The sequence below is a fragment of the Botryllus schlosseri genome, chromosome 12 (genome assembly GCF_051294905.1).
Source record: "Botryllus schlosseri isolate E-star chromosome 12, Bs_hap1, whole genome shotgun sequence".
NCBI classification, from domain to species: domain Eukaryota; kingdom Metazoa; phylum Chordata; class Ascidiacea; order Stolidobranchia; family Styelidae; genus Botryllus; species Botryllus schlosseri.
In genome coordinates, this window is record NC_137247.1 from 17155634 (window position 1) to 17178820 (window position 23187).

Consider the following 23187-nt stretch of genomic DNA (forward strand, 5'->3'; position numbering starts at 1 on the left):
TAATCACAACGTTTGCCGTTGTTGTCATCGCGAAATATCTTCCGAAAATATTTCCATGAATGCAGTGGTGTATTTTAATTCGTGTGAAATGAATTTGGCGCACTTTTGTATTGCCAATTCCCCGTTATAACACTCCCGTCACGCTAGCTACTCCAATTGGTCTCGATACCTTCCTATCATTTCATTGTATCGCAGTTTTGTGGTATTTTGAAATGATGAAAATATTAGTAAACTGATTCATATTCTGATAGCTCGGGTTGTTTTCCACAAAATGTTTTGAACTAGGCATTGTATCCTGCAGTGCACTGCGTGTCGAAATCGAAAAGGCAATGTAGGCTAGAGTGTCTATGTACAACTTTTGAGAGTGATGCCCTTTGTACATTGAGGATGTTTTAAAGCTTTTTGGCCAGAATGATTACTTTAATTTACTTGTTTAATACTATATTTGAGAACTACAAAACTAAATCGTCAGAATATTTCTTTATCGTACCATAAAAGATGATACTGCTTAGTCTTGTTACCCCCATTCATGTTAAAGTCAAGAGATTGGTGCAGTTTAATGTGAGCAAATCTCTGCCACATTTTCAGTTGATTTAGTAGTCAAACAAAGCAATAAAACAAAACCCAATAAATTAACTTCCTCGTATTGCCAATCGCAAAGGAGAATTCAGGATGTGTACATCGTTCTCGAACCAAATGCTATGAGCCGGTGGGTCTTACCAGATGATTGTTATAACAACCCGGATTTGATCCCGAAAATAGCACATATAATTATAGATCTACCGTTAACCAGTCGAGTGGTCTAATAGTGACGACCCAACGCGAAACCAGACTGCAACCACTTACGCATTATTTTTTACTACAGTTCTTGAAATAGGGGGACGCCAGACCCAGGCAATTTTTGAAAGGGGGTGCTTGTAAAAAAAAGGTTGAGAACGACTGCTATAAACTCTTTAGTATGGTTCGATTATCTTTGATACGCATAACAAAGTGCCGATGGGTTAGCTGCATCTCACTGCAGTGTTGGGATCAAGTCACTACCTTCGAGTCACGAGTCATCTCGAGTCATTGCAGATTTTGACTCGAGTCAAGTCAAGTCAATCGATTTTCAAAGTTGACTCGAGTCAAGTCAAGTCACTGTTTTTTTGGAGGTGACTCGAGTCAAGTGTCGAGTCAAGTCAAGTCAAGTCACGAGTCAAGTCACAATTCAAGTTAAATTGAATTTTCGAAGTATGAGTGATGATTCAAAGTCATTACATTTTGCTAGCTGTGTGAAAGACAGATTATGTGATCATTTATCTTGTATCAAATAACGAATATCTAGTTAATATGCATGCAAAAAGACGTTGTATCCCTCACGCACACGTAGAACTGCTAATAAAATACGTGAGTAGGCCTAACTGTGCACCTACCAACAACTACATGCTACAGTCAGTTATTATCAGCCAAAATATAGGACCTAATACGAAGCTTCGAGAAGTTGAAAAAAATTGATATAGTACAATATCCTAATACCCTACCCATCTACACATACGTGAGAATATAAACTAACAAACTATATTTGTTCGATTTAAATCATACAAGAGGGTTGGTAAATGTGAAAACTGCGCAACGTCAGCATTGAACCGTTTAAGAAACAGAGACACATTGCTATTTAGATTAATCTTCTACTACAACTTCGACAACGTAAGCTGTGATCGTTTAGTTTGCGGTAAATTGATTTGTGATCTAACAATGGAGGATAGTGTAACGTCGAATCAGTGAATGAGCGGTTGTTCTCACAAGTGACACCGGCGTATCTCGAACAATCCGAACATGCACAATATACAGTGGTTTATTCGAACTCGTTTACTTGATGACTTGAAATTGACTTGTGAATTTTGCTCCGAGTCACGAGTCAATGCACATTTTTGAAGCTCCGAGTCAAGTCAAGTCAAGTCATTTTTCCGAAGTGACTCCAGTCAAGTCAAGTCATACGAAAAAGTTGACCAGAGACAAAACTTGATGAAGTCATCGGTAGTTGTAAGCTCTCTCTTCCTCCGTTATCCCATGTACGTGACGTTCCCAATTCATTCTGAAACCATTATGCGAATGACTTTTGATCATGTGGACTAGGGATGGTGTGAATCTCTGAAAGGTTCAGGTTCGTGTGAACGCGAACCTTTTTTAAAGGTTCTGTGTGAACGCGAACGTTAACCTCATGACGTCACGTACCGTCATATTGATAATTCCAACCCTCAATTCCAGTGCAGTGATATAGCCTATATTCATGTACTTGTACGTACACGATCTAGCGACGACTTGGGCCACATAATGTCACAAAGCTGAAGTACATATTGACGTTTTAAATGTCGCCAATTGTATCAACTGGAGCAATCAAATGATATAATATTCGTATGAAATCAATATCTTGCGTCGCTCTGCCAACAATTTCGACGAGGAGTCGCAAGGGAATATACGCTTACGGCCAGACTGAAAAATGTCTGTCGGCGTCTGAGTATTGCTACGTTGATATTGAGCAAAATGTAAAACGGGTTTTTACTTTCTATACTTGCTATACCGATATTACCATATTAACAAGTTACGCCTGCTAGATTTTTTACATCAGACTACGATATAAATTTCATTGATTGGTTGAATAAGCATCATTCGTTGACTACCTACATGTAGTGTATTTCGGTCCTGATGTTGTGTGATTGCGGGTCAAGCTCACAGCAGAGAGTCACTAAATATTCACAAACGGTAATCTGGATGTTTCGAGCAAACTTTTGTAACAAAGCAAGTAAAATTGTTGAAATTTTCAAGGTGCATGGTCGTTTAGTGTTTTTTTTATGCTTCCAGCGCCATGCATAGAGTGGCCCGCAGTTGAAATGCAATATATTTCAACCCAAGATGTTATATAATGAAGTGAAAATTGTAATATATGAACAAGGTTCACAGTGCAGAACCTACCAAGGTTCGTTTGTGAACGCGAACTTCTACATTTCCGAGGTTCACACACAGAACGCGAAAGTGAACCTCACGTTCACACCATCCCTAATGTGGACCACAAGCATATCTCTCCTGGATTCGTGTATTTGCAGGGCAGATACTCGATTATACATCGCTGCAATAATATTGCCAAACTGTGTCGTCTGATTCGCTGGTGTTGACGCGGTAACGATGGATTGCACTATCTGCCGTCCACTTTCTTCTTGACCATGGCTTATATACATTCGTCATATTCGGCTTCAGGTCCACCTTTACCAGCCAAGACAGTGGCAGCAGGGACACTCAATATACTTGATTGAGATATATCTCGGGCTGGGCGAAATCGAGTACCTGATGGATTCGATTCTGAATCACGCATTATGCTTCGAGTCCACTCGAGTATTCGAATATCATTCATTCTGACGCCATAACGTTTCGTAAGTTTTCGACAGCATCGATTGCGAATATCTCAAACGACATCAGAGATAACGTCAGACTCCAATCTTCCGACGACTCGAGCGAAGTCCTGGTTCGAAACTACAATCAGAAGCTTCGCCTAATAATTGATAAGCACTCTCCACCAATCACGAAATCAATTGTCTTGCGCTGCTCACCCTGGTATAGCAATGACACCAGGACCGCGAAAAGACTGCGGAGAAAACTTGAACGTCAGCGGAGAGCTTCTAAACTAGTCGTCCATAGACAGATGTACCAAGAACAATGCACTCGAGTGATCAGAATGATAGTCAAAGCAAAATCTAGCTACTACAACAACTTGATAATGGAATGCAAGGATAACAAGAAGAAACTCTTCTGCTTGCTCAGCAAGGCAACCGACACCGATCAGAAGGACAAACAAACGAGGAAAATTTCAACGGTGCCGCTCTGGATAATCCATCGCCTACTAACGTTGATGAGATTAAAGAGCTCATTTCTGGTACACGACCAAAGACATGCGATCTTGATCCTATACCAACTTGGATTCTCATGGAATGTTTCTCGGACTTGGCAATTCTGGTCGTCGAAATCATAAATCGGTCGCTGTTCGACGGCGTGGTACCGCAATGCTTCAAGCGAGCTGTGGTGACCCAACTCCTGAAGAAGAACACTCTTGACCCCGACCTGATGCAAAACTATCGACCGATATCGCAGCTTCCGCATCTCTCAAAACTTCTGGAAAAGGTTGTCGCCAAACGCATTGCACCTAAGTGTTTGAGGTTTACCTAGGCTCCTCCTCACCACCCCATCCGCGTAAGCGGTGTCTTACAAAAGCCTAGAGGTGGACCGTGCTATAAGTCAGCAGTTACGGAAAATAACAAGAATATCGGCCTGGTGTAAATGACCATAGTAGTCGAAAAACACCATGAATACCCCAAAACAAACAAACGCATTGTGGACCATGTGACCGAGTGCGATCTTCACGACATGAATCAGTTTGCCTATCGTGGCGGACATTCGACTGAAACAGCAACGTTACGTGTCCACAATGACAATGATTCTACCCTCGACAACGGAAACATGGTCGCTCTGATCATGCTGGATCTCTCCGCTGCCTTCGATGTAATCGACCACGTTCTATTGGTGGACCGGCTCCATCATGTATTCGGAATCTCCGGCGTGGCATTAGAATGGGTAAAATCTTATTTGAAAGATAGAATGCAGTGCGTATCTGTGGATGGTGTCCGTTCGTCAGAGATTCAAATCGAATCAGGAGTACCACATGGTTCTGTTCTCGGCCCAATGCTCTACCTCATGTACACGAAGCCAGTCGGAGATATTTGCCGTCGCCATGGTTTCTTCCACCATTGCTACGCGAATGATATACACAGGCATACGGTCTTATGAGAAATAGCAATGATTGGGAGAGCGTGTCATCCAAGTTACAGCGATGTCTTATCGATATTGAGCTCTTGGATGACACAAAATCGTCTCAAGTTAAACAAAGAGAAAACTGAACTCATCATTTTTACGCCAACCAGACGCCCCATCGACCACAAGCAATTCACCATCAGATTCGGACCAGACACCATCCAAGCCAAGACCTGTGTACGTAACCTTGGTATTCACTTTGACGGCATGCTCTCAATGGAAAAACATATCGACTATACATCAAAGATCTGTTTCATGTATATCCACAAGATCAGTCGAATCCGGAACTACCTATCTGAGTATGCATGCAAAGCCATAATACTGTCGCTGGTGATATCACGGCTTGACTATGGAAATGCTCTGCTTTACGTGGTAAACCAAAATTGCATCGACAAGCTACAAAAGATCCAAAACATCGCTGCTCGTTTCGTAACTCGGTCAAGGAAGCGTGATCACGTAACGCCGATTCTTAGATCCCTTCATTGGTTACCCGTGAAACTTAGGTCTGAATACAAGCTTCTTCTGTACGTCTTCAAATGCTTGGAGGGATGTGCACCAGCGTATCTTCGTGAGCTAGTGACAATGTATGATCCCGGAAGAGCGCTACGTTCTCAGTCGCAAAAGCTCCTGACTGTTCCAAGAGTCAGAAAATCGACCTACGGCGAGAGAACCTTTTCTTCCTCGGCCGCCATTTTGTGGAACAATCTTCTATTTTCTATCAGACTACGTGACTCGCTATGTGTTTTCAAACACAAAATCAAGACCGTTTTATTCACTCGAGCGTTCGAACTAAAGTAGTGTTCATTCCGCCCTACAACTATGCACTTCGTCTTTTATACATATCGTTTACTTTTATATTTTATTGCCTTTTATGTACAGCGCCCTAGTGTAGTAATAATATATTGTTATATTCGGCGCTCTATAAATTATTATATTATTGTTATTATTATTATTATAACAGAATGTAATATGTCAACGTTCAAATAAGTACTTTTTTGCCACCACAAATAATATAATGCATGTTATCCATCACATTAAAGGTACTTTGATATTTTTCGTCTATACCAATTTCGTTCCACTTTGTGGCATTGTTGTGGTGGGATGCTCAGGACTTTGGAAATGTGTTATTTCCAGTAACGTTCGTTGCTTTGTACTATGTGTTTCGCGTGCTGTGATTTGACCAACCAAGGTATCTAGGCTTTCACACTGAAAAATAGTAGCGGAACTATCATTTAGCTTTTGGAAGTACACAACTTCAATATTGCAGGAAGCAATACTTTCATGTTGCGAAGTTTATTCCACTCGAAGCTTTTTGACTAACTCTCATCAGGAGCGAACGTCAGTAAATGCGGTTAATCGAATTCGAAATATATATGGAATTTGGTGATTGTGACGTAATAATGACAAGTAGTTGCATAGCAACGAGGGTACCGCATAACAGACATATTATCGGATGTAAAATAACCGAATGACAACACAACACTAATGAAATATTCCCAGGGTATACAGATGCTCTTTCTGACGGCCGAGGATCGGCTTTTGCAGCTTTATAATTGTTGATTGGATGAACTTTAAATGAAAAAGAGAACGACCACGAACAACCATGTGGAAAACTGATTACTATTTTTATTGTTTTGCGCTCTCGGGGTGTTTCAAAAGGTGCAGTCCTATGGCAGAATTAAATGCTGTTAATTGATCATAATCAAGTAATCACGCATGGTAACTTGACACTGTGATGATGATGAAGAAGATATGTCATCATCCTGCAATTTTCTGATTCGACGTGTACCATATACACGAATTCTTTGTTGCAAACGCTGAGACGCGCGACCCACATACCGACTGTCGCATTGACACGTATATTGGTGAATTATGTTACTCTGATTAATCGCAGGTAGCACATCCCTTCGTGTAGTTGGTAGTAAAGGTGCCATAGTAAATATGACACGGGATTCCACTTGTGGCAAATAATGATTCACTGAGGACTTAAATTATTTTTACACCTGTTTATAACTGTGCAAATCCACGGCAGAAGAAAAGGATTTGATGGTATTTATTTCAGAATCCAATTTACCATTACTGCAAATCATGAGTGCCCTTCGTACCAGGGTCCTTATCAAATTGATTTTACATTTTCACGGGGCAAAAAGTATCCTATAAAAGATACTGACCATTGAATGTAGCCTTACGTTATGCAGTTATAACAAAATTATTGTTCATTGTTCATTGTTGGTTTATTATATTTATAGATTTACGTTGACTGTAACAGACATCAAAACAGTAACAGATAAGAAAACAGCGAGACAATGAATGAATAAACCTATCTAACCCTATTGTAATAAACAAACTAATGCTAAAACGATCCTACGTGCACTAAACAGTGAATTGCGCCACGATACGCCAGGCCTGGTTACCGCTGTGAAATAACAATGACGCGGTGTTCACCTCTTTGCTTGGCGGGAGTGTAAAGGAATCATAGCGCTACCTTGTAATATAATCGATGCGAAGGTTGACTACAAAAGGACAACTTCTAAATCCGGTTTATGTAGGTGAGGACTCGGAAAATGAACTATTTTTAGTCAACCTAAACTAAACTGGACTTGGTATTCGATTCTTAGGTGGCGACACGGAAAATTGATCTTCTTTTGCTTGTAGTCAACCAACGAGCGATTATCATTTTCCTGAAATATCCCGTTTCAATGTCTTCTAATGCTATATATGTCAAATGTATCCGCTTTCTTGGGTCTCAAAATATGTAAACCCTATCTCATGCCGCATGCGTAAAAATTCCACGCCCACTAGTTGGTGTCAGGCAAACTTTACTTCAGGATGAATGATTAGGAAACTGCGTTTGGACAAAACATAAATTATAAAGAATCGCCAACAGTAACTGTTTCTGCGCGACAAGTGAAATGATCGTGTGGTGACTATAGGCGCCGAAACTGTCTAATCCTGACGTTTAATGCAACGCCGGTGTATATCAAAAACTTTTAATCCAATTGATGCTTGGTAGAACGTAAACAGCACACCTAGTACGTATAGGTTACACAGGAATATAGTTTGTTGATAAACGATGTTCTTTCCAATTCTCTACTAGTTGCTGACGATTACCCCTGACGAGTGTCAGCCGAAAATATTCGGGGTCATTTCAATATGAATATATTACTCCATTGTATATCGCAGTCTGTACCTCAAAGAAGCTCTTCGAATATAGAGAAAACGTATAATGTACGATTCACAACGATGCACTGCCCCACGAGTCTTCTAACGGTCTGTTGAGCAAAGTTAGCCAACAAAAACTAGTCTGATTGAATTGAATACACCGAGAAAGAAAACTTGACTTATAATGATGATGATCACACTGCGCGACAATTAAATTAAAATACACAAGAATCACACGAAACAAGGCAATGCCTTACTCACGCGCTAACAGTATCTTCACGGACTTTTTAATATAATTATTGTTGTCGAAATTTCATCTTACTTAATCAGTACACGAAAAGTGGCATTGTATGAATTAGAGATATTTAGAGCTCCCTGGTACGAATAAGTCAACGTCACAAAGAATTCCAGTTGATATTGGTCGAATTGCTTAGGAATTGCTATCGCTTTGCAATTATGACTCGATATTTCTAAATCTCGGTGTAAACAAATAAGAAATTTACCATGAAAAAAGTTTTTCTTGTAAAGCAATACTTTTTGATATGCATGGTTGCATCAGGCTACTATATACATTGGGTCCTATTACGTGGCAAATAGTTTTCGGCCATCGCAGCAGTTGCGGCCATTTGTTGGCGATGATGTTATTCCACGCTGCAAATCGATTTAATTTTGCGTAACATACTTTTATGATATTCCTAGATAATATTGTTCACACAATTTTTATTCATAGCTCTCGAGTCTGCGCATAGTAGACCCCAACATGTCAACCGAAGACTTCCACGAAATCGCCTTAACACTCGAGTCCATCAGTTGCCAAAATATATCCTTCCTGAACTGCGATCTGACGGAAGAGAAGCTTTGTCAACTCTACACTGGATGTAAAGACAATGATCGAACTGTGAGTACATTTACTGTAGAGCAGACACTGGACAAAGTGCGACCCGCGGAGCTATTCTGTGCGGCGATCGAGAGGATGCTTGGAATTGAAAACATAAAACCTGCTTTCTGAATGTTGATGCGTAGGCCGTACGCCATATGCCGTATCAACTGGACAGGAAATTCGTTTACTCTGAAGCCTGTTCATTAATACGCAACGATTACGCTGTCCACGTACCTCGCATGTCTAATCCAGATTCAAAATAAAGTCAATGTAGCAAAGTCACAAGAAATCACTCTTTCCATATAGTTAAGTTCAAACATTCTTTGTTGCCATTATCACATTATATATTATACGGTCTGTGTTTCAAATTGTTACGTGATACGTTTCCAAATCCCTAATTCGTAAAACAAGTCAATCAGTTTTCGCGATTACTATATGACTCATCATATCTATCACCCATAAAGGATCAAAGGCATGCCAAAAAAAGGAAGCCGAAAGTTGAAATTCACAGAAGGTCTCGAGAAATGGTACTCAACCGCCGGTCCGCGGACCGGTGCCAGTCCGTGGCACGTTTTCAGATTTATTCGAATTTTATATCCCAGTTCCAAAATGCAAGTAATTCATCCCTTACCCATTATTTAAATATTAGAACATCATATTTTATCGTATCGGGTGCAAATTGCCCGTAGGCTCATACTACATGTTTTTTTGTTTTTTTGGAGTATGGTTACACAATTATGGCATAATTATGCAACTTAGAAAAATACATTTTTAATGACCTTTTCTAAAACCACTGTTCAAGAAACTCTTTGAAATTAGCCTACAATTTGTTTTGGAGAAGGTATATGTTATAGATACGGGGACTTTTAACCAATTTATTATGATTACGACGGTGCGATTAAGCGACAGTTAGAAGTATAATAGACGCAATAGCAAAGAGCAAAGTCACATTTCTTTCAAAGGATACCGACCAGTCGCAATCAGGTTAATGGTCTTTAACAGCTTGGCCTTGGAAAAACTTCAATACATCCAGGTATCAATATATATTATTTAAAAGATATCATTAAGTGAAATTTCCAATATTACATTTAAACTGCATGCATTTGACGCAATTTAATTTAGGGTGATTTGGTTTTTGAAGGTTCGCCGGTCCGCAACATTTGTTTAGAAGTTTTACCAGTCCGCGAAGTCAAAAAGGTCGAGAAACACTGGCTTAGAGCACTAAATATTTGTATACTGGTACCAGAGTTAAATCTTCTACTTTGTGCCGGGCATTTCACCGAGATTTAGCATTTTAATTAAAGTAGGTCTTATGACAAAATCGCGAAGACAGACACTCGGTCAAGGGAAGGCGAATTGCAGAAAAACTGCATGCTTAGCTCAACATCATGGCTATTTAAGCTACACTACTCGAAAGGCAGCGATCAAGACAACAACCTTTGTACTATCCCAAATACATTTCAGTGCGGTGGTTCTCGAACCGGGGAGCGTGAAAGCATCTGAAGGGGGCGCGACACCAAGGTTAAATAAATAAATTTTTCGCGCTCTGCGCCATTTACCCCACATCTCATTGTTATTTCTCCGTGTATTGTCCGACTTTGATATTTCAGAATTCTCTCATCAACAGCCATTACCTTTCACGCCATCAAACTATCCATTGGGATTGCTAGCATTTTGGTTGCTCTTTTTAATATTTATGTAATAATGATAAGTGGGCGCGAAATATTCCGCTATCATAAAAGGGGTGTGCCTATATATATATCGACTTTTCAATTAGATAAAATGAAACGGGCAAAAGAAAACAGGATACAAAAGAACATCGAGATAATCAGTTTGTGGCTCGTGTTAAGCGTCTTCAACGTAGGCGCTCGTGGGCGTCTTCAAGCGACAGTCCGCATTGTGCTAGATCAGTCTCCATTGTCGAGTGCCATGTTTTCCGATTCCAGCCACCTCTGCGCCATGGCTCCGTGGGGAGTGCCTAAAACAGTTTGAGAACCACTGTTTTAGTGTCTTAATAGTAGAACGTGGATATGGGTTTAAAGATAGTTGAAAATGTATCATTTTAACATTGTTTCGAATCATGACGGCAAATATATATTTTTTAATCAACCGTCACTTTCACATCACCTAACATCTACAGCAACACATTCAATGAGCAGCATTTAATAACAATGTAATTTAGAAATAAAATTAAAATACGCTGGAGAGCAGAGGTGGGCAAACTACGGCCCGCAGGCCGCATGCGGCCCTCCACACCGTTCTGTGCGGCTCGCGAGAGTCTAAAGAAACTTATTAAAATATTGATAAAATGCGAACTAAAAATCGAATTAATGCTGGGACTTGATTAAACTTTTTCACCATGATAATTCTAAGGCAGTGGTTCTCAAACTGGGGACGCACCCCCTTGGGGGCGTGAAAGCATCTGAAGGGGGGCGCAAAGCCGAGCTCAACCGAAAAATTTTTCACGCTTCGCGCGATCTACATCCCATACAAAATTATTACTCTGTATTCAGTCTGAATTTCATATTTAAAAATCTGTTAGCTACAGCCGTAACCTTCCATGCCATCTAATTATCCGATAAGTTTGCTAGCGTCCTGGTTGCGTTTTGTGATATGACGATAGGGAGGGGTGCGAACTCTTTTACCGTCATAAGGGGGCGTGTCTTAAAAGTTTGAGAACCACTGTTCTAAGGTAAATACTTCCTATATTATTTATGATGTTTAATTTCTGGCGCGACAGCCCGATCTCATGACCCACGAAGTTTAAAAGGTTTCAACTGCTAAACATCACAGAAATCGTAAACGAGATTGACATAATTCGGATCACTAGTGTGATTCCAGATTGGCCACTCCAGTTTTAATCATTTCAGTGATGTGCTTATAAAACACGATTCGGGCGTGTCTTAGGTAGATTCGTTCTCTGTTTGCGTAGAATTAGGGTATTTATATATTTCATCTACACATAGTAGAAGCGTGTTTGAAGCTAATATGTTTATGATGCTGTCAGCATTGTGTGTCCTGGAACTGATCCAAAAGTGGAATTAGAAAAGATAAAGAAGAAAACAGATAGCTGTTCACAGATTTCAATTTCAATCTTGTTCTAAGAATCGGGACAACTGACTTTCATCTCTATCGTTTTGACAAATTAGTTATTTAGGTCGACCAGCCTATGAAATCTCGCCTCTGTTTCTGACGCGTGTACGATATCATCGAAGCAATGTTTAGTTTGGTTTGCTTTAAATATGCATATATATTATCTCCATGTCCTCACTATATAATCAAATACGGACAGACAGACAGACAGACAGATAGACAGACATACATTTATTGCTTCGACAAACATAAAAAGTTGTCTGGAGCAATGTTCCCTCTAAGCTGCGCACGCGCGCAAATGCGCAATGCTGACAAGGTCTCTGCGCACAGAAAATCTAAGTTGCGCACAAAAAATCCGAAGTGATGACCTTTTTTTTAGTCGTTACGCACTGTTGTCGAAGGGTCTGCGCAATGAGTTGGTGAGAGTGCGCAGATGCGTCAAAAATTAGAGGGAACATTATCTGGAGGTGACGATATGGCCAATAAAGGCCTTGTTACTCGTCACCTCCATGGCAGTGAAGTAATCAAGTGTATTCATTTAGATAAGCATAACAGTGGACAGTCTGCAACATAGAAGAAAATAATAACCAATATTGCGTTTTGGTTTATAATCCCAATTTTATATACTGCGGCCCGCGAATGGATTCATATGTTGAATGCGGCCCGTGAGCTCAAAAGTTTGCCCACCCCTGCTGTAAAGTGCTGTATCCGGGGTTGATTTGAAACAAAATTGAACATGAATGGATGAAGGATTCTTCCTCTCATTTGAATTGCTACAATCATTGTCTAGTCAATTTCTCTGCTACAAGAAGACATGGTCAAATTAATTGATGTTGTTATTGAAAATGATTTCAATATTCCCTACGTATAAATGCGGTCCAATTATGAAGAAATCAAAGAGTACAGATGTACACACGATTGCATATTTGTATTCTTGTATTAAAATGTAGATCAAAACGAAATGTAAACACTAGTTACTACGCACAGATTTTAGTTTGAATCCAATCTATGGGAGATTTGTATAAACTGAAGTTACTGTAGCAGTAATTTTGAATTATTCAGTTGTCCTCCGTGAGAGCCACAGTAGTTCAGTTTCACCGCTGTTGACGACAAAGGTGTTGAAACTTGTCAGTGTGCCTAATCCAGCAGTAAGTAAAAATAACGTCGCCCAGGTGCAATCAGTCGTGATCTACATGGCAAAAAACGTGATGCATTCATTGTGATTAGGCAATAGGGATAGTGTGAACGTCAGGTACACTTTCGCGTACTCTGTGTGTGTGTGTGAACCTCGAAACTTTAGAGGTTCGGGTTTACAAACGAACCTTGGTAGGTTCCGCACTTTGACCTTGTCATAAATCACAATTTCCACGTCATTATAACATCTTCCGGTAATAGTTCTTTGCATTTCTGAGCATTATCTGCATGAGACTGTCAGCATAAAAACGGCATGCACCTTGGCAATTTCAAAAATGTTACTTGCTCTGTTACAAAAGTTTGCTGGACATATTCCTCTTTTCGTTTCGGAATATTTGGAGATTGACCCGCAAATACACAAAATCAAGAATGAAATGCACTACATGTAGGTAATCAGCGAATTATGCGCAAAAAATATATCAGGCGTACGGGATCTATCTTGATTGAATATGTTTGTTGTATCATAAAAAGTAGGGATGGGGTGAACCTCTGAAAGGTTCATATTCGTGTGAATGCGAACTTTTTTTGAAGGTTCCGCGTGAACGAGAGCGTGAACCTATGACGTCACGTGACGCCATATTTCTAAATTCAATCCTTCATTTCAATTTAGTGATATATTAATGTACATTGTACAGTGTACACTGGGGTGGTCCTTAAAAACGAATTTTGGAAAGTTGTAGGTCTGACCGTGCCAAAATGTTCCTTTTGGGTAAAAAACAGACTGTGTCAAATTTTATTGATAATAATTAATGTTTAGAGGTGGCTCAATGGATCCGAAATTTTACCAGAGGTGGTCAAAGTAGTCAAGAAAGCTACTCAAGTAGAAGTAGAAGTAGCGACGAAAAAATCTACTCAAGTACAAGTAGAAGTACTTCTTCCATAAGCAACCTAAACTACTTGAAGTAGAAGTAGAATTGACTGACTTCAAATCTACTCAAGTAAGTAAGTAGTTCTGAAAACGATCGTAATTCGTTCGCATGGATTGTCAAAACGTGCAATTTGCGCTATGCGGAAGGTGCCGAGCTTGATTCATATTGATGCATACCAGGAGATATCCAATTGTCGACAGCATAAGCATTCGTCCGCATCATGGGATGAAAATTATAGTATTGATATGGAAATGCGATACTAATCCTCTGTTTACTCGAACAGCACGTTTTAGAAAATATCATGATATGACGCACTCCCCCATATTATAAGGCCCGTAGTTTAGTCGAAGAGCAATACGGAGAAGTTGTAGAGGATGCGGTGTAAACACTGCACGATTATTAAACGGTAATAAAAAATATGGTGGATCGTAAAAATGCCATATTGTGTAGCTTTATTTCCGGAAATTAAAGGCATTACTACACTTGCTTTTATACTTCAACATGTATGTTATCCAGACAAAAGAACTGATATGAATTAGAAGTCAAAGTATATGATACTGGGAATTTCAAAGTGAAATATAGATATTACTTCTAAAACCGGAAAATGTATTTCATGTCTTTAGTCCAGAAAGTTTCAAAGGTGTTATGCTAAAACAGCTCTAAAACTAAAAAAAGTTAGATTCCACGTTTCCATATTAGTCTGCGTCCACTTTCCAGATTAGGACACGCTTTGGACTGCTAGATTACGATATGATAAGTAAATGCTAGATTGCGAAACATCAGTTTCAAACGTTATGATGAGCCATATATACTGTGATGAAATATTTCATATGGGCGAATGGCGACAATGCGGTGTGAACGGAACCACGCCAACCCGCTACCTGGATTATATTCACCGATACTTTCGTGAAATCATACTGGTTACTGCGTATCCACTGAGCGCGAAGCGCGACGAAAATTCTGAGCTTTACTCAACTTTTATGAAAATTAAATGTTGATACTCCGTGAAAACAGCCCCGAAATTCCTCTGGCTATCTTCCCGATTGGGGAGTAAACTACTTCTACTTGACAAACTGAAAATAGCGAGAAGTAAGTAAGTAGATCACAAAATATTACGAAGTAGAAGTAGAAGTAGCGAAAATCAGATCTACTTGAGTAAGTACCAGAAGTAGAGGAAAACTACTTGAGTACTTCGAAAAAGTAGAAGTACTTCGTTACTGACCACCTCTGAATTTTACCTATATCAGCTATGGAGCATAGGCTATATAGTCAATTCATAGTTGCTATCGGGTTAACGCTGGAAAGCCTGGATTACCTCATCTGGTTAATAGCTGATCATTGGAGGCGGTACCATGATGACCAATATCATTTTAATTTGCCAAGTAAGCACTGTTTGATGGTGTTGGGGCACATTTCGTGGAGGTCAGCAATAACCCCAAATGCAAACTGCAGTTGCTCCTCGTTTTTGTGTGAGATGGACATAAACATCATGAAGCATTGCGTTGGACGTTCTGTGTGGTCATCGGAGACAGACAATGTGAGTGTGAAGATTTTTTAGCAATAAAACCAGACTGCCGCTTCCACTTAACTGCTGGATATTCAAGGCACCATTGGAAAGTCGCAGGTTTTCTCAAAATAAGTGCTGTAGACCAGTGGTTCGCAACCGCCGTTCCGCGACGACTTTCCTGACGGTCCGGTTCCGTCAGGTATATTACAATTTTATACCTTTTTTCAAGATGCAATATGTTGAAGGCTTGTCGATTGATAAAATAAATAAAACATCAAATTTTAAACTGATTCAGAAGTTCGTGAGGTAACATTAGGGCTGGAAACATGTTAGATTGCACCTGAAGTTCAAGACGTGTCATTTGACGACATGCGAGCGACAAGTACAAGCTTTCTCTTTAAACCACTCAGTTGGCGCGATCATTCGTTTGCGATCCATTCATTTTGTGCAGGACCGTAACTGGGTAACCAAAACCCCTCAATTAGAAGAAGGCCCAATATTATAGCGCTAATAAAAATAAATTATAGAGTATTTCTTTTCGATTTAGTGTCACTGAGTGTCTTGCTCATTGCGTGCCCTTCATCAATAAATACGCATAATTTATGGAAATAGGCATTTCTGCGTCAGCAATTACCGGGCCATGACGCAGCAACACATAATTAATTTGAATAGTATATTCATATTGAAATGAACCCGAATATTTTCGGCTGACACTCGTCAGGGGTAATCCTCAGCAACTAGTAGAGCTGTTGCTGTAGCTGTTCTTTTGAATTATCTACTAGTTGCTGACGATTACCCCTGACGAGTGTCAGCCGAAAATATTCGGGTTCATTTCAATATGAATATACCATTCAATTGTATATTGAAGTCAGCACCGTAACTGCCGCACCCCAAACCCCCCAATTGGGGGGGGGCCCGAGCTCGAAGGGGGCCCAAAATTATTTCGTGAATTAGCATAAATCATAGAGTATTTTTTTAAAATTTATGCAAGTCTTTCAAAATTTTTTCGCGCTGCGCGCGAATTCAAGTAGCCATTTGTCTTTATTATTGGGTATTGGGCCATTACCGCGCCACGACCCACCAAGACATACAATCAAGTTTGGGGTCATATAACATGCGACTCCAAGAAGTGTGCCAGAACGATCGGCAGCGAGAAAACCTTGGCTGAAAAGGTCTAGGCCAGTGGTTCCCAACGAGGGCGATATTGCCCCTCAGGGGGCGATTTGGCGGTCTAGAGGGGCGAAAATAACGAAGGGCGATAGGGGGGCGATGGCGCGTTAAAACGGCTATATTAGAGTCGAGACCGTAACTACCGCACCGCAAACTCCCCAATTGTGGGTGGGGGCCCGAAATCGAAGGAAGTCCAAAATTAATTCGTGAATTAACATGAATGATAGAGTAATTTTTTAGAAATTCATGTGACTTTTTCAAAAATTTGCGCTGGGCGCGATTTAATATTTTCATGTATCTTGATGTTGGGGTCCCCGTCACCCAACAAAAATACGCATGATTTATGGAAATGGGAGACTTTGGCGTCGGCTATTACTGCTCCACAACGCACCAAGACATATGAAGTTAGAGGCCATGTAATATGTGACTCCGAGAAGTGTGACTGGACGATCAGCAGCGAGAAGACCTTGGCCGAAAAGGAATGCCCTTGTGCTGACCGAAAACTGCGATATATACACATATACGTTTAATTGTCCATAGGCGCCTCAATGGCTGGCGTCGAATGTTCTTGTCTTAGCGACCATAACCCTACAGGACAAATGCCGTCCCGCACGGAAAAAATTATTTGCCAGTAAAGAAATACCAGTATGAAATCATGTGCGTATTTTAGTTTGGTACGTTTTGACGATTTCCATATCTTATGACATAGCAGATATATAGGAGGTCACGAAATAGCATCATGTAACAAATCATATCAACGGGTCCGCCCGCCGATGATGTTTAATTATTATTTGCGGACCGTCCCGTTTTTAAGACACTTCACTCGGCTCTACTGGTGAATCTAATTACGTGAGTAGAGAGGACAATAAATTGATAGCATAATATATATGCAATCGGCGATCTGATCGACCGATTTTATCATAAATTATCAACAATTTTCGCGCTTCGCGCTGCCTCACAATACAGTACAGATGATTTCGTTACAAACGCGAACAACGTGATAGGGGGGGTCGTTTTACACCCTATGGGAGCCCAAGACCCACGTTTTTGGGGGCCTGGCGAGGTACTGTTTCGTTCCTGCCAATGGGTATACGCCCGAAGATGTTTAACCTTTTCAAACACACCTCACTCAGCTCTACTGGCAAATCTGATTACGTGAGCAGAGAGAAGATAAAAATTGATAACAAGATATATGCAATCCCCGATCATACTGACCGATTCAATCATGAATTCTAGAATTTTTCCGCGCTTGGCACGCTTGGGCGATGAAAGCTGATTCACCAAACAAACTCCCAACAATATCATTGACAGTGTTAAACAGGGTACGGGCGGTGGGGGGTCTGGGGGGCGAAGCCCCCAGAAGTTCGGCCTATAACCCTATGGGGGGCCCAAGACCAAAGTTTTGGGGGGGACCTGACGAAGTGCTGTTACGGCCCTGATTGAAGTTCTGTACCTCCAAAAGGCTGTACATACTGAAGTTCAATCAAATATATGACTCCAAAGGGTGTGCCTAAAATTCGGCAGCGAAAATACCTTGAGCGAAGAAGACTGCGATTTATTGACCGAATACTTTGATATATATTTGTCTGATTGTCCAGGCGCCTAAATGGCTGACGCTGAATCTCGCTGTTCTGGCAATCTGTACCCCACACGACAAATTCCATCCCATAGAGAAAATTATTTGCCAGTGAAGATATACCAATTTGGAATCGTGTGCGGCTTTTAGTTTAGTACGATTGGGCGATTTTAATGTCTTTTCTTTATATAACAGACCGTAGGTCACGAAATAAGGACATGCAGCGAAGTAATTATTTCAACAGACCCGACCGAATGATTACTTAGTTTTCACGTGACTTAAATCTTTCGAAGCGACATCTCACAATTCTGCGAGGATAAAAAATTATAGCGGTATATGCAAGTACTAATATTATTGACCGATTCGGTCATGAGCTATCGGAAATTTTCACTATTGGCGCGATTAGGCTACATAAAACGATCTGCTTAGATTGAGTAGAATGTATGTGCTCACATAAGTATAGCCTACTGGTGAAACATCCATACAACTGTGAGGTATGTGGCGAAGCCCTCCATAAGTTTGGCATTTCGTCCTATGGGGGCCCAAGACCAACATTTTTTTGTATGTACGCATTGGATGTAGTAGTAGTAGTAGTCAGAGTAGCCTACGTCTTGCGGTATTGGGCTATGAGCAAGGTAGCACAACAAGGCAGACTCACTGCCGTAAAATCACATGGATGCCATCATGAACATTATTAACTACGATCAAAGCCCTCTAAATATCACTCTCTGACACACTATAGTTAAAAAAAACGGTTGCATACATTTTGGGTTAATTTCAATTTTTGAAAGCCCACCGGTCCGCCAAATAATTTTCTAAATTTGACCGGTCCGTGAGGTGAAAAATGTTGAGAACCCCTGATTGTAGACTATTCTCTGTCGATTTAAGTAGGATTACCATACGTCCTCTTTAGGAGGATTTGTCATCCTTTTTCGTTTTTTTTTTAAATGTTCTCTGACCCTGAGGACGCCCAAATGTCCTCCTTTTTGGCAATTACACCTTATTGAGCTAATTTGATTGATAGATTTGAGTGAAAATGGGCATAAATGACGCTAAACAGGACATTCGTGGTTCGAACGTAAGTGAACACCTTTTTTTAATCAACCAACGGAGAATGTGAAAGAAAAACAAAGTTGGGAAAAATTTACCATTTTTCCGAATTTTACTCCGCAATTCTAAGTCTTGCAACGAACAACACATTCATATTCGCCATTTATTCACTATAAGCTTTTCAACTGACCCTCGTCGGTAGTGGCCGTCAGTATAATACGGAGATTGTAATTCGAAATATAAAGATGAAATAGGTAGTGTGACGTAAGAATGGTATAACAACAACAACGAGAGAAATCACAGAACGAGAGCGTTAAGCAAAAATGCAATTACTGCAATACAAATTTGCTATAATATATAGCCAGAGACGCAACACTAATGAAATACACGGAGAGAATAGAGTCGGTCCTTTTGCCGACAAAGAATCGGTTACTCGAGTTCTATTATAGACCAGTGGTTCCCAACCTTTTTCGTCTCGTGGCCCCCTTGGCCGATATTTGAGCTAAAATCCCCCCCCCTATGAAAAAGTTGCCTGTGACTAAAAAAATGTGCTTTTCAACGCGCAACCATTTGTTGGCTGAGCAATTAATGGCCAAACATATTCAGATATGTCCGAACTATGGCGAATACGGACCGCACTATACTTTGGTAAAGTACAGTCAAATTGACCTGTTTTTGAGCGGTTGGGTAGCCGCTGACGAAGAATAAATCACCAAGTCCGCATGCTATTGACTTGAGTTGAATCGATGAATTTGGTACGGTATGTTTTTCACGTTAGCTCATATATGTTGTCTTAAAAAGCCAACAATTTAAACAATTTCACTAGCGGCCTTGTGCTGAATTCGGCTTGACGTTTTCCTGCTTAATAGCAATTTGGTCGAGATAGGCTGTCGTGGACCCAACGAAATCGTATCGTGAGCCTCACTTTATCGGGGGGTGTAATATCTACGGAAGGCATTGAAACATACACCTAGCTTGAAATCTGCCAAAGAAACATACAATCGTAAAGAACTAATTTCTACTTAACAGTTCTATACCATAAAAATCTAAAGACCTTCTGAACCCAGTGTATATTCCGATACAATGTCAAAGACAGATTTACCCTAAAAAAATTAAGCCAGATTCCCCCCTAAAAATTTCAAAATCCCCCCCGGTTGGGAACCACTGTTATAGACTATTCGAGAACCTTGAAATGAAACAGACTACGTCTAAGTCCAAGTTATAAGTCTGGAAATATTAAAAAAGTGTCCTGCTTTCTCGATTCCAAAATAAGGTAACCCTATAGATTCAAGTCTTCTGTGGAATGTGTTTGAAGTTAATACATACATATTCTAATAGTCCAGGGGCGGGCAACTTCTCCAGTCGGCGGGCCGGATATAGGAAAATTAAGTACTTGGCGGGCCGGATCGCTGAATCGAGACATTATTAACCCATTTATCCACATATGCAAGGAATAAATCGTAGTTAATGAATGTATTTTAACGACAGCAATGTCGGTACAAAGTCATTTCTCGTCGATAATAACGAAGACAATGTGGATTTGAGAATAGCATTGCCATACAGGCTTCTCTCTGATCAATCAACACACGGTGCAATCCTTAATTAAGATTTCAAGGCGTTCGATAAGTCCGATACCCCAAATTTACCAAGATATCAATTCATTAGGTTGAGCAGGTGACGAGATAGTGTCGTTCTTTAACTGATGCGTGGTATAATTAATCTCGATATTGAATTCATGTGGTCCGCGTCCTATGCGAAATTTGAAAAGTGGCCCGCGACCCGTTTGAGTTGAGTATAAGCAGTGTCTTACAAAAGCCTAGAAGTGTGCCAAGCTACAAGTCGGCGGCTACAGAATCTAACATAAAAATATATTAGCCTGGTGCAAATGACCATTGTAGTCGACAAACACCATGATTACGACAAACGACATTAGGGTTGAGCACATCGTAGGTGCCGATAATGCAAATCCTCTCGCTTCGACGTACTCCACTCTCCACTCCCGCATGGTGCGCATTAGTGCGCACACACGTATATAATAACATACAGTCAATAAAACTGACCTAGTAAGAAAGTAGCGGGGAATCTTGGCAGATTGGGGCCGCGGGCAACATTATCATGTATGACGGAAAACTGTCCGCGGGCCGGACAAAATCCCTTCGCGGGCCGTATGTTGCCCGCCCCTGTAATAGTCCGTCTCTTTTATAACAACAACTATAATATGGTTGGTACCCTTGTCCAGATCGTCATCAAACATCGCCACGCCAATCAACCCCGCAGACGGAAACCCCAATTTTCCTACAACCCTCCTCACCGTACATTAGATATGTAGACAATATTCGCACTCACACTCCATTGTTCGTCTGCAACGACCACACATAGCGTACAAAGCAATGCCTCACGAAGTTTATGCCCATCTCACAATGAAACGAGGAGCAAATGCAGTTTGCATTTGGGGTTGTTGCTGACTTCCACAAAATGTACCCCAACACCCTCAAACAGTGCTTTATTGGCAAAATAAAATGATATTGGTCATCATGGTACCCCCACCAATGATCAGCTATTAACCAGACGAGGTACTCCAGGCTTTCCAGCGTTGACCCAATAGCAACTATAGATTTACTATGCTCCATAGCTGATATAGGTAAAATTTCTGATCCATTGAACTACCTCCAAACATTATTGAATATCAATAAAATTTTACACTGTGTTTTTTAACCAAAAGGAACATTTTGGCAGGGCCAGACCAACAACTTTCCAAAATTCGGATTTTATGGACCATCCTATTGTACACGATACCTAGCTCGACATCTCAGGCCAAATTATGCCCCAATGCTGATGTAAATGCTGAGTGCTGACTCAGCTGGAGCAATCAAATGATATAATGTTCCCATAAAATCGATATCTTCCGTTGCTTTGCCAACAATGTTTATGGGGTATTGAAAGGGAATATAAGCTTACGTCCTAACGGTCTATATGTCAGACCGGACAATGTATCGGGTGCCCGACTATTATTATATTTATTATCAGCAGCGTGTAAAACGGTTTTCTATACTTGCTTCCGATGTTACCCCATTAACAATTTATACAGTATCCAACACCCCAAAACGCACGGAATTGGATTTTATAATACTATAACCATGTAAAATTATTATGGATTCCGTCGGAATGCTAGAATTTTTTACATTAGACAACGATCGACGCACCCTTTATATCTATTTCATTAGTTGCTTAAATAAGAATCATTTGCTGACCACCTACATGTAGCGTATTCCGCTCATTATGTGGTGTGATTGCGAGTCAAACTCAGATCAGAGAGTCACTATATATTCACAAACGGAAAGCCGAATATTAGCAAACTTTTGTATTAAATCAAAGTAAAATATTTAAGAATGGCAAGGTGCATGCTCGTTTGGCGTTCATTTTTTATGCTTCTAGCGCCATGCATAGAGTGGTCCGAAGTTGAAATGCAAAGAGTTTCAACCAAAGATGTTATATTAAACGTGAAAAACTTTAATATATGAAAAAGGTTCACAGTGCAGAACCTACCAAGGCTCGTTTGTGAACGTGAACCTCTAAATTTATGAGGTTCACACCAGGGCTGTGGAGTCGGAGTCGGTGAAGTCGGAGTCGGAGTTCGGCTAATTTTCGCTTGATGGAGTCGGAGTAATACTGACTGCGGAGTCGGAGTCTGAATCAGAGTCGAAGTTTATGAAAATGACCCTGACTTCGACTCCGATTCCGACCTCTTTAGCATGAAAACAATTGCTTTCAAAGGAATATTAATAAAATTTTATGTACCATCAATCACTGTTAATAGTAACGATACGATCAGGGGTGGCCAACCCGT

At 40.4% G+C, this 23187-nt stretch overlaps 1 protein-coding gene across 2 annotated transcripts in view; it reads left to right on the forward strand.

Moving 5' to 3' along the window:
• The window catches only part of LOC145451758 (uncharacterized), a 197782-nt gene that overhangs the window by 62895 nt on the left and 111700 nt on the right, over positions 1-23187 (forward strand). For both annotated transcript variants that reach the window (XM_080329994.1, XM_080329995.1), the window contains exon 6: positions 8732-8899. In XM_080329994.1, the coding sequence (XP_080186120.1) occupies positions 8732-8899 (168 nt within the window). The remainder of the gene's footprint in view (positions 1-8731; positions 8900-23187) is intronic.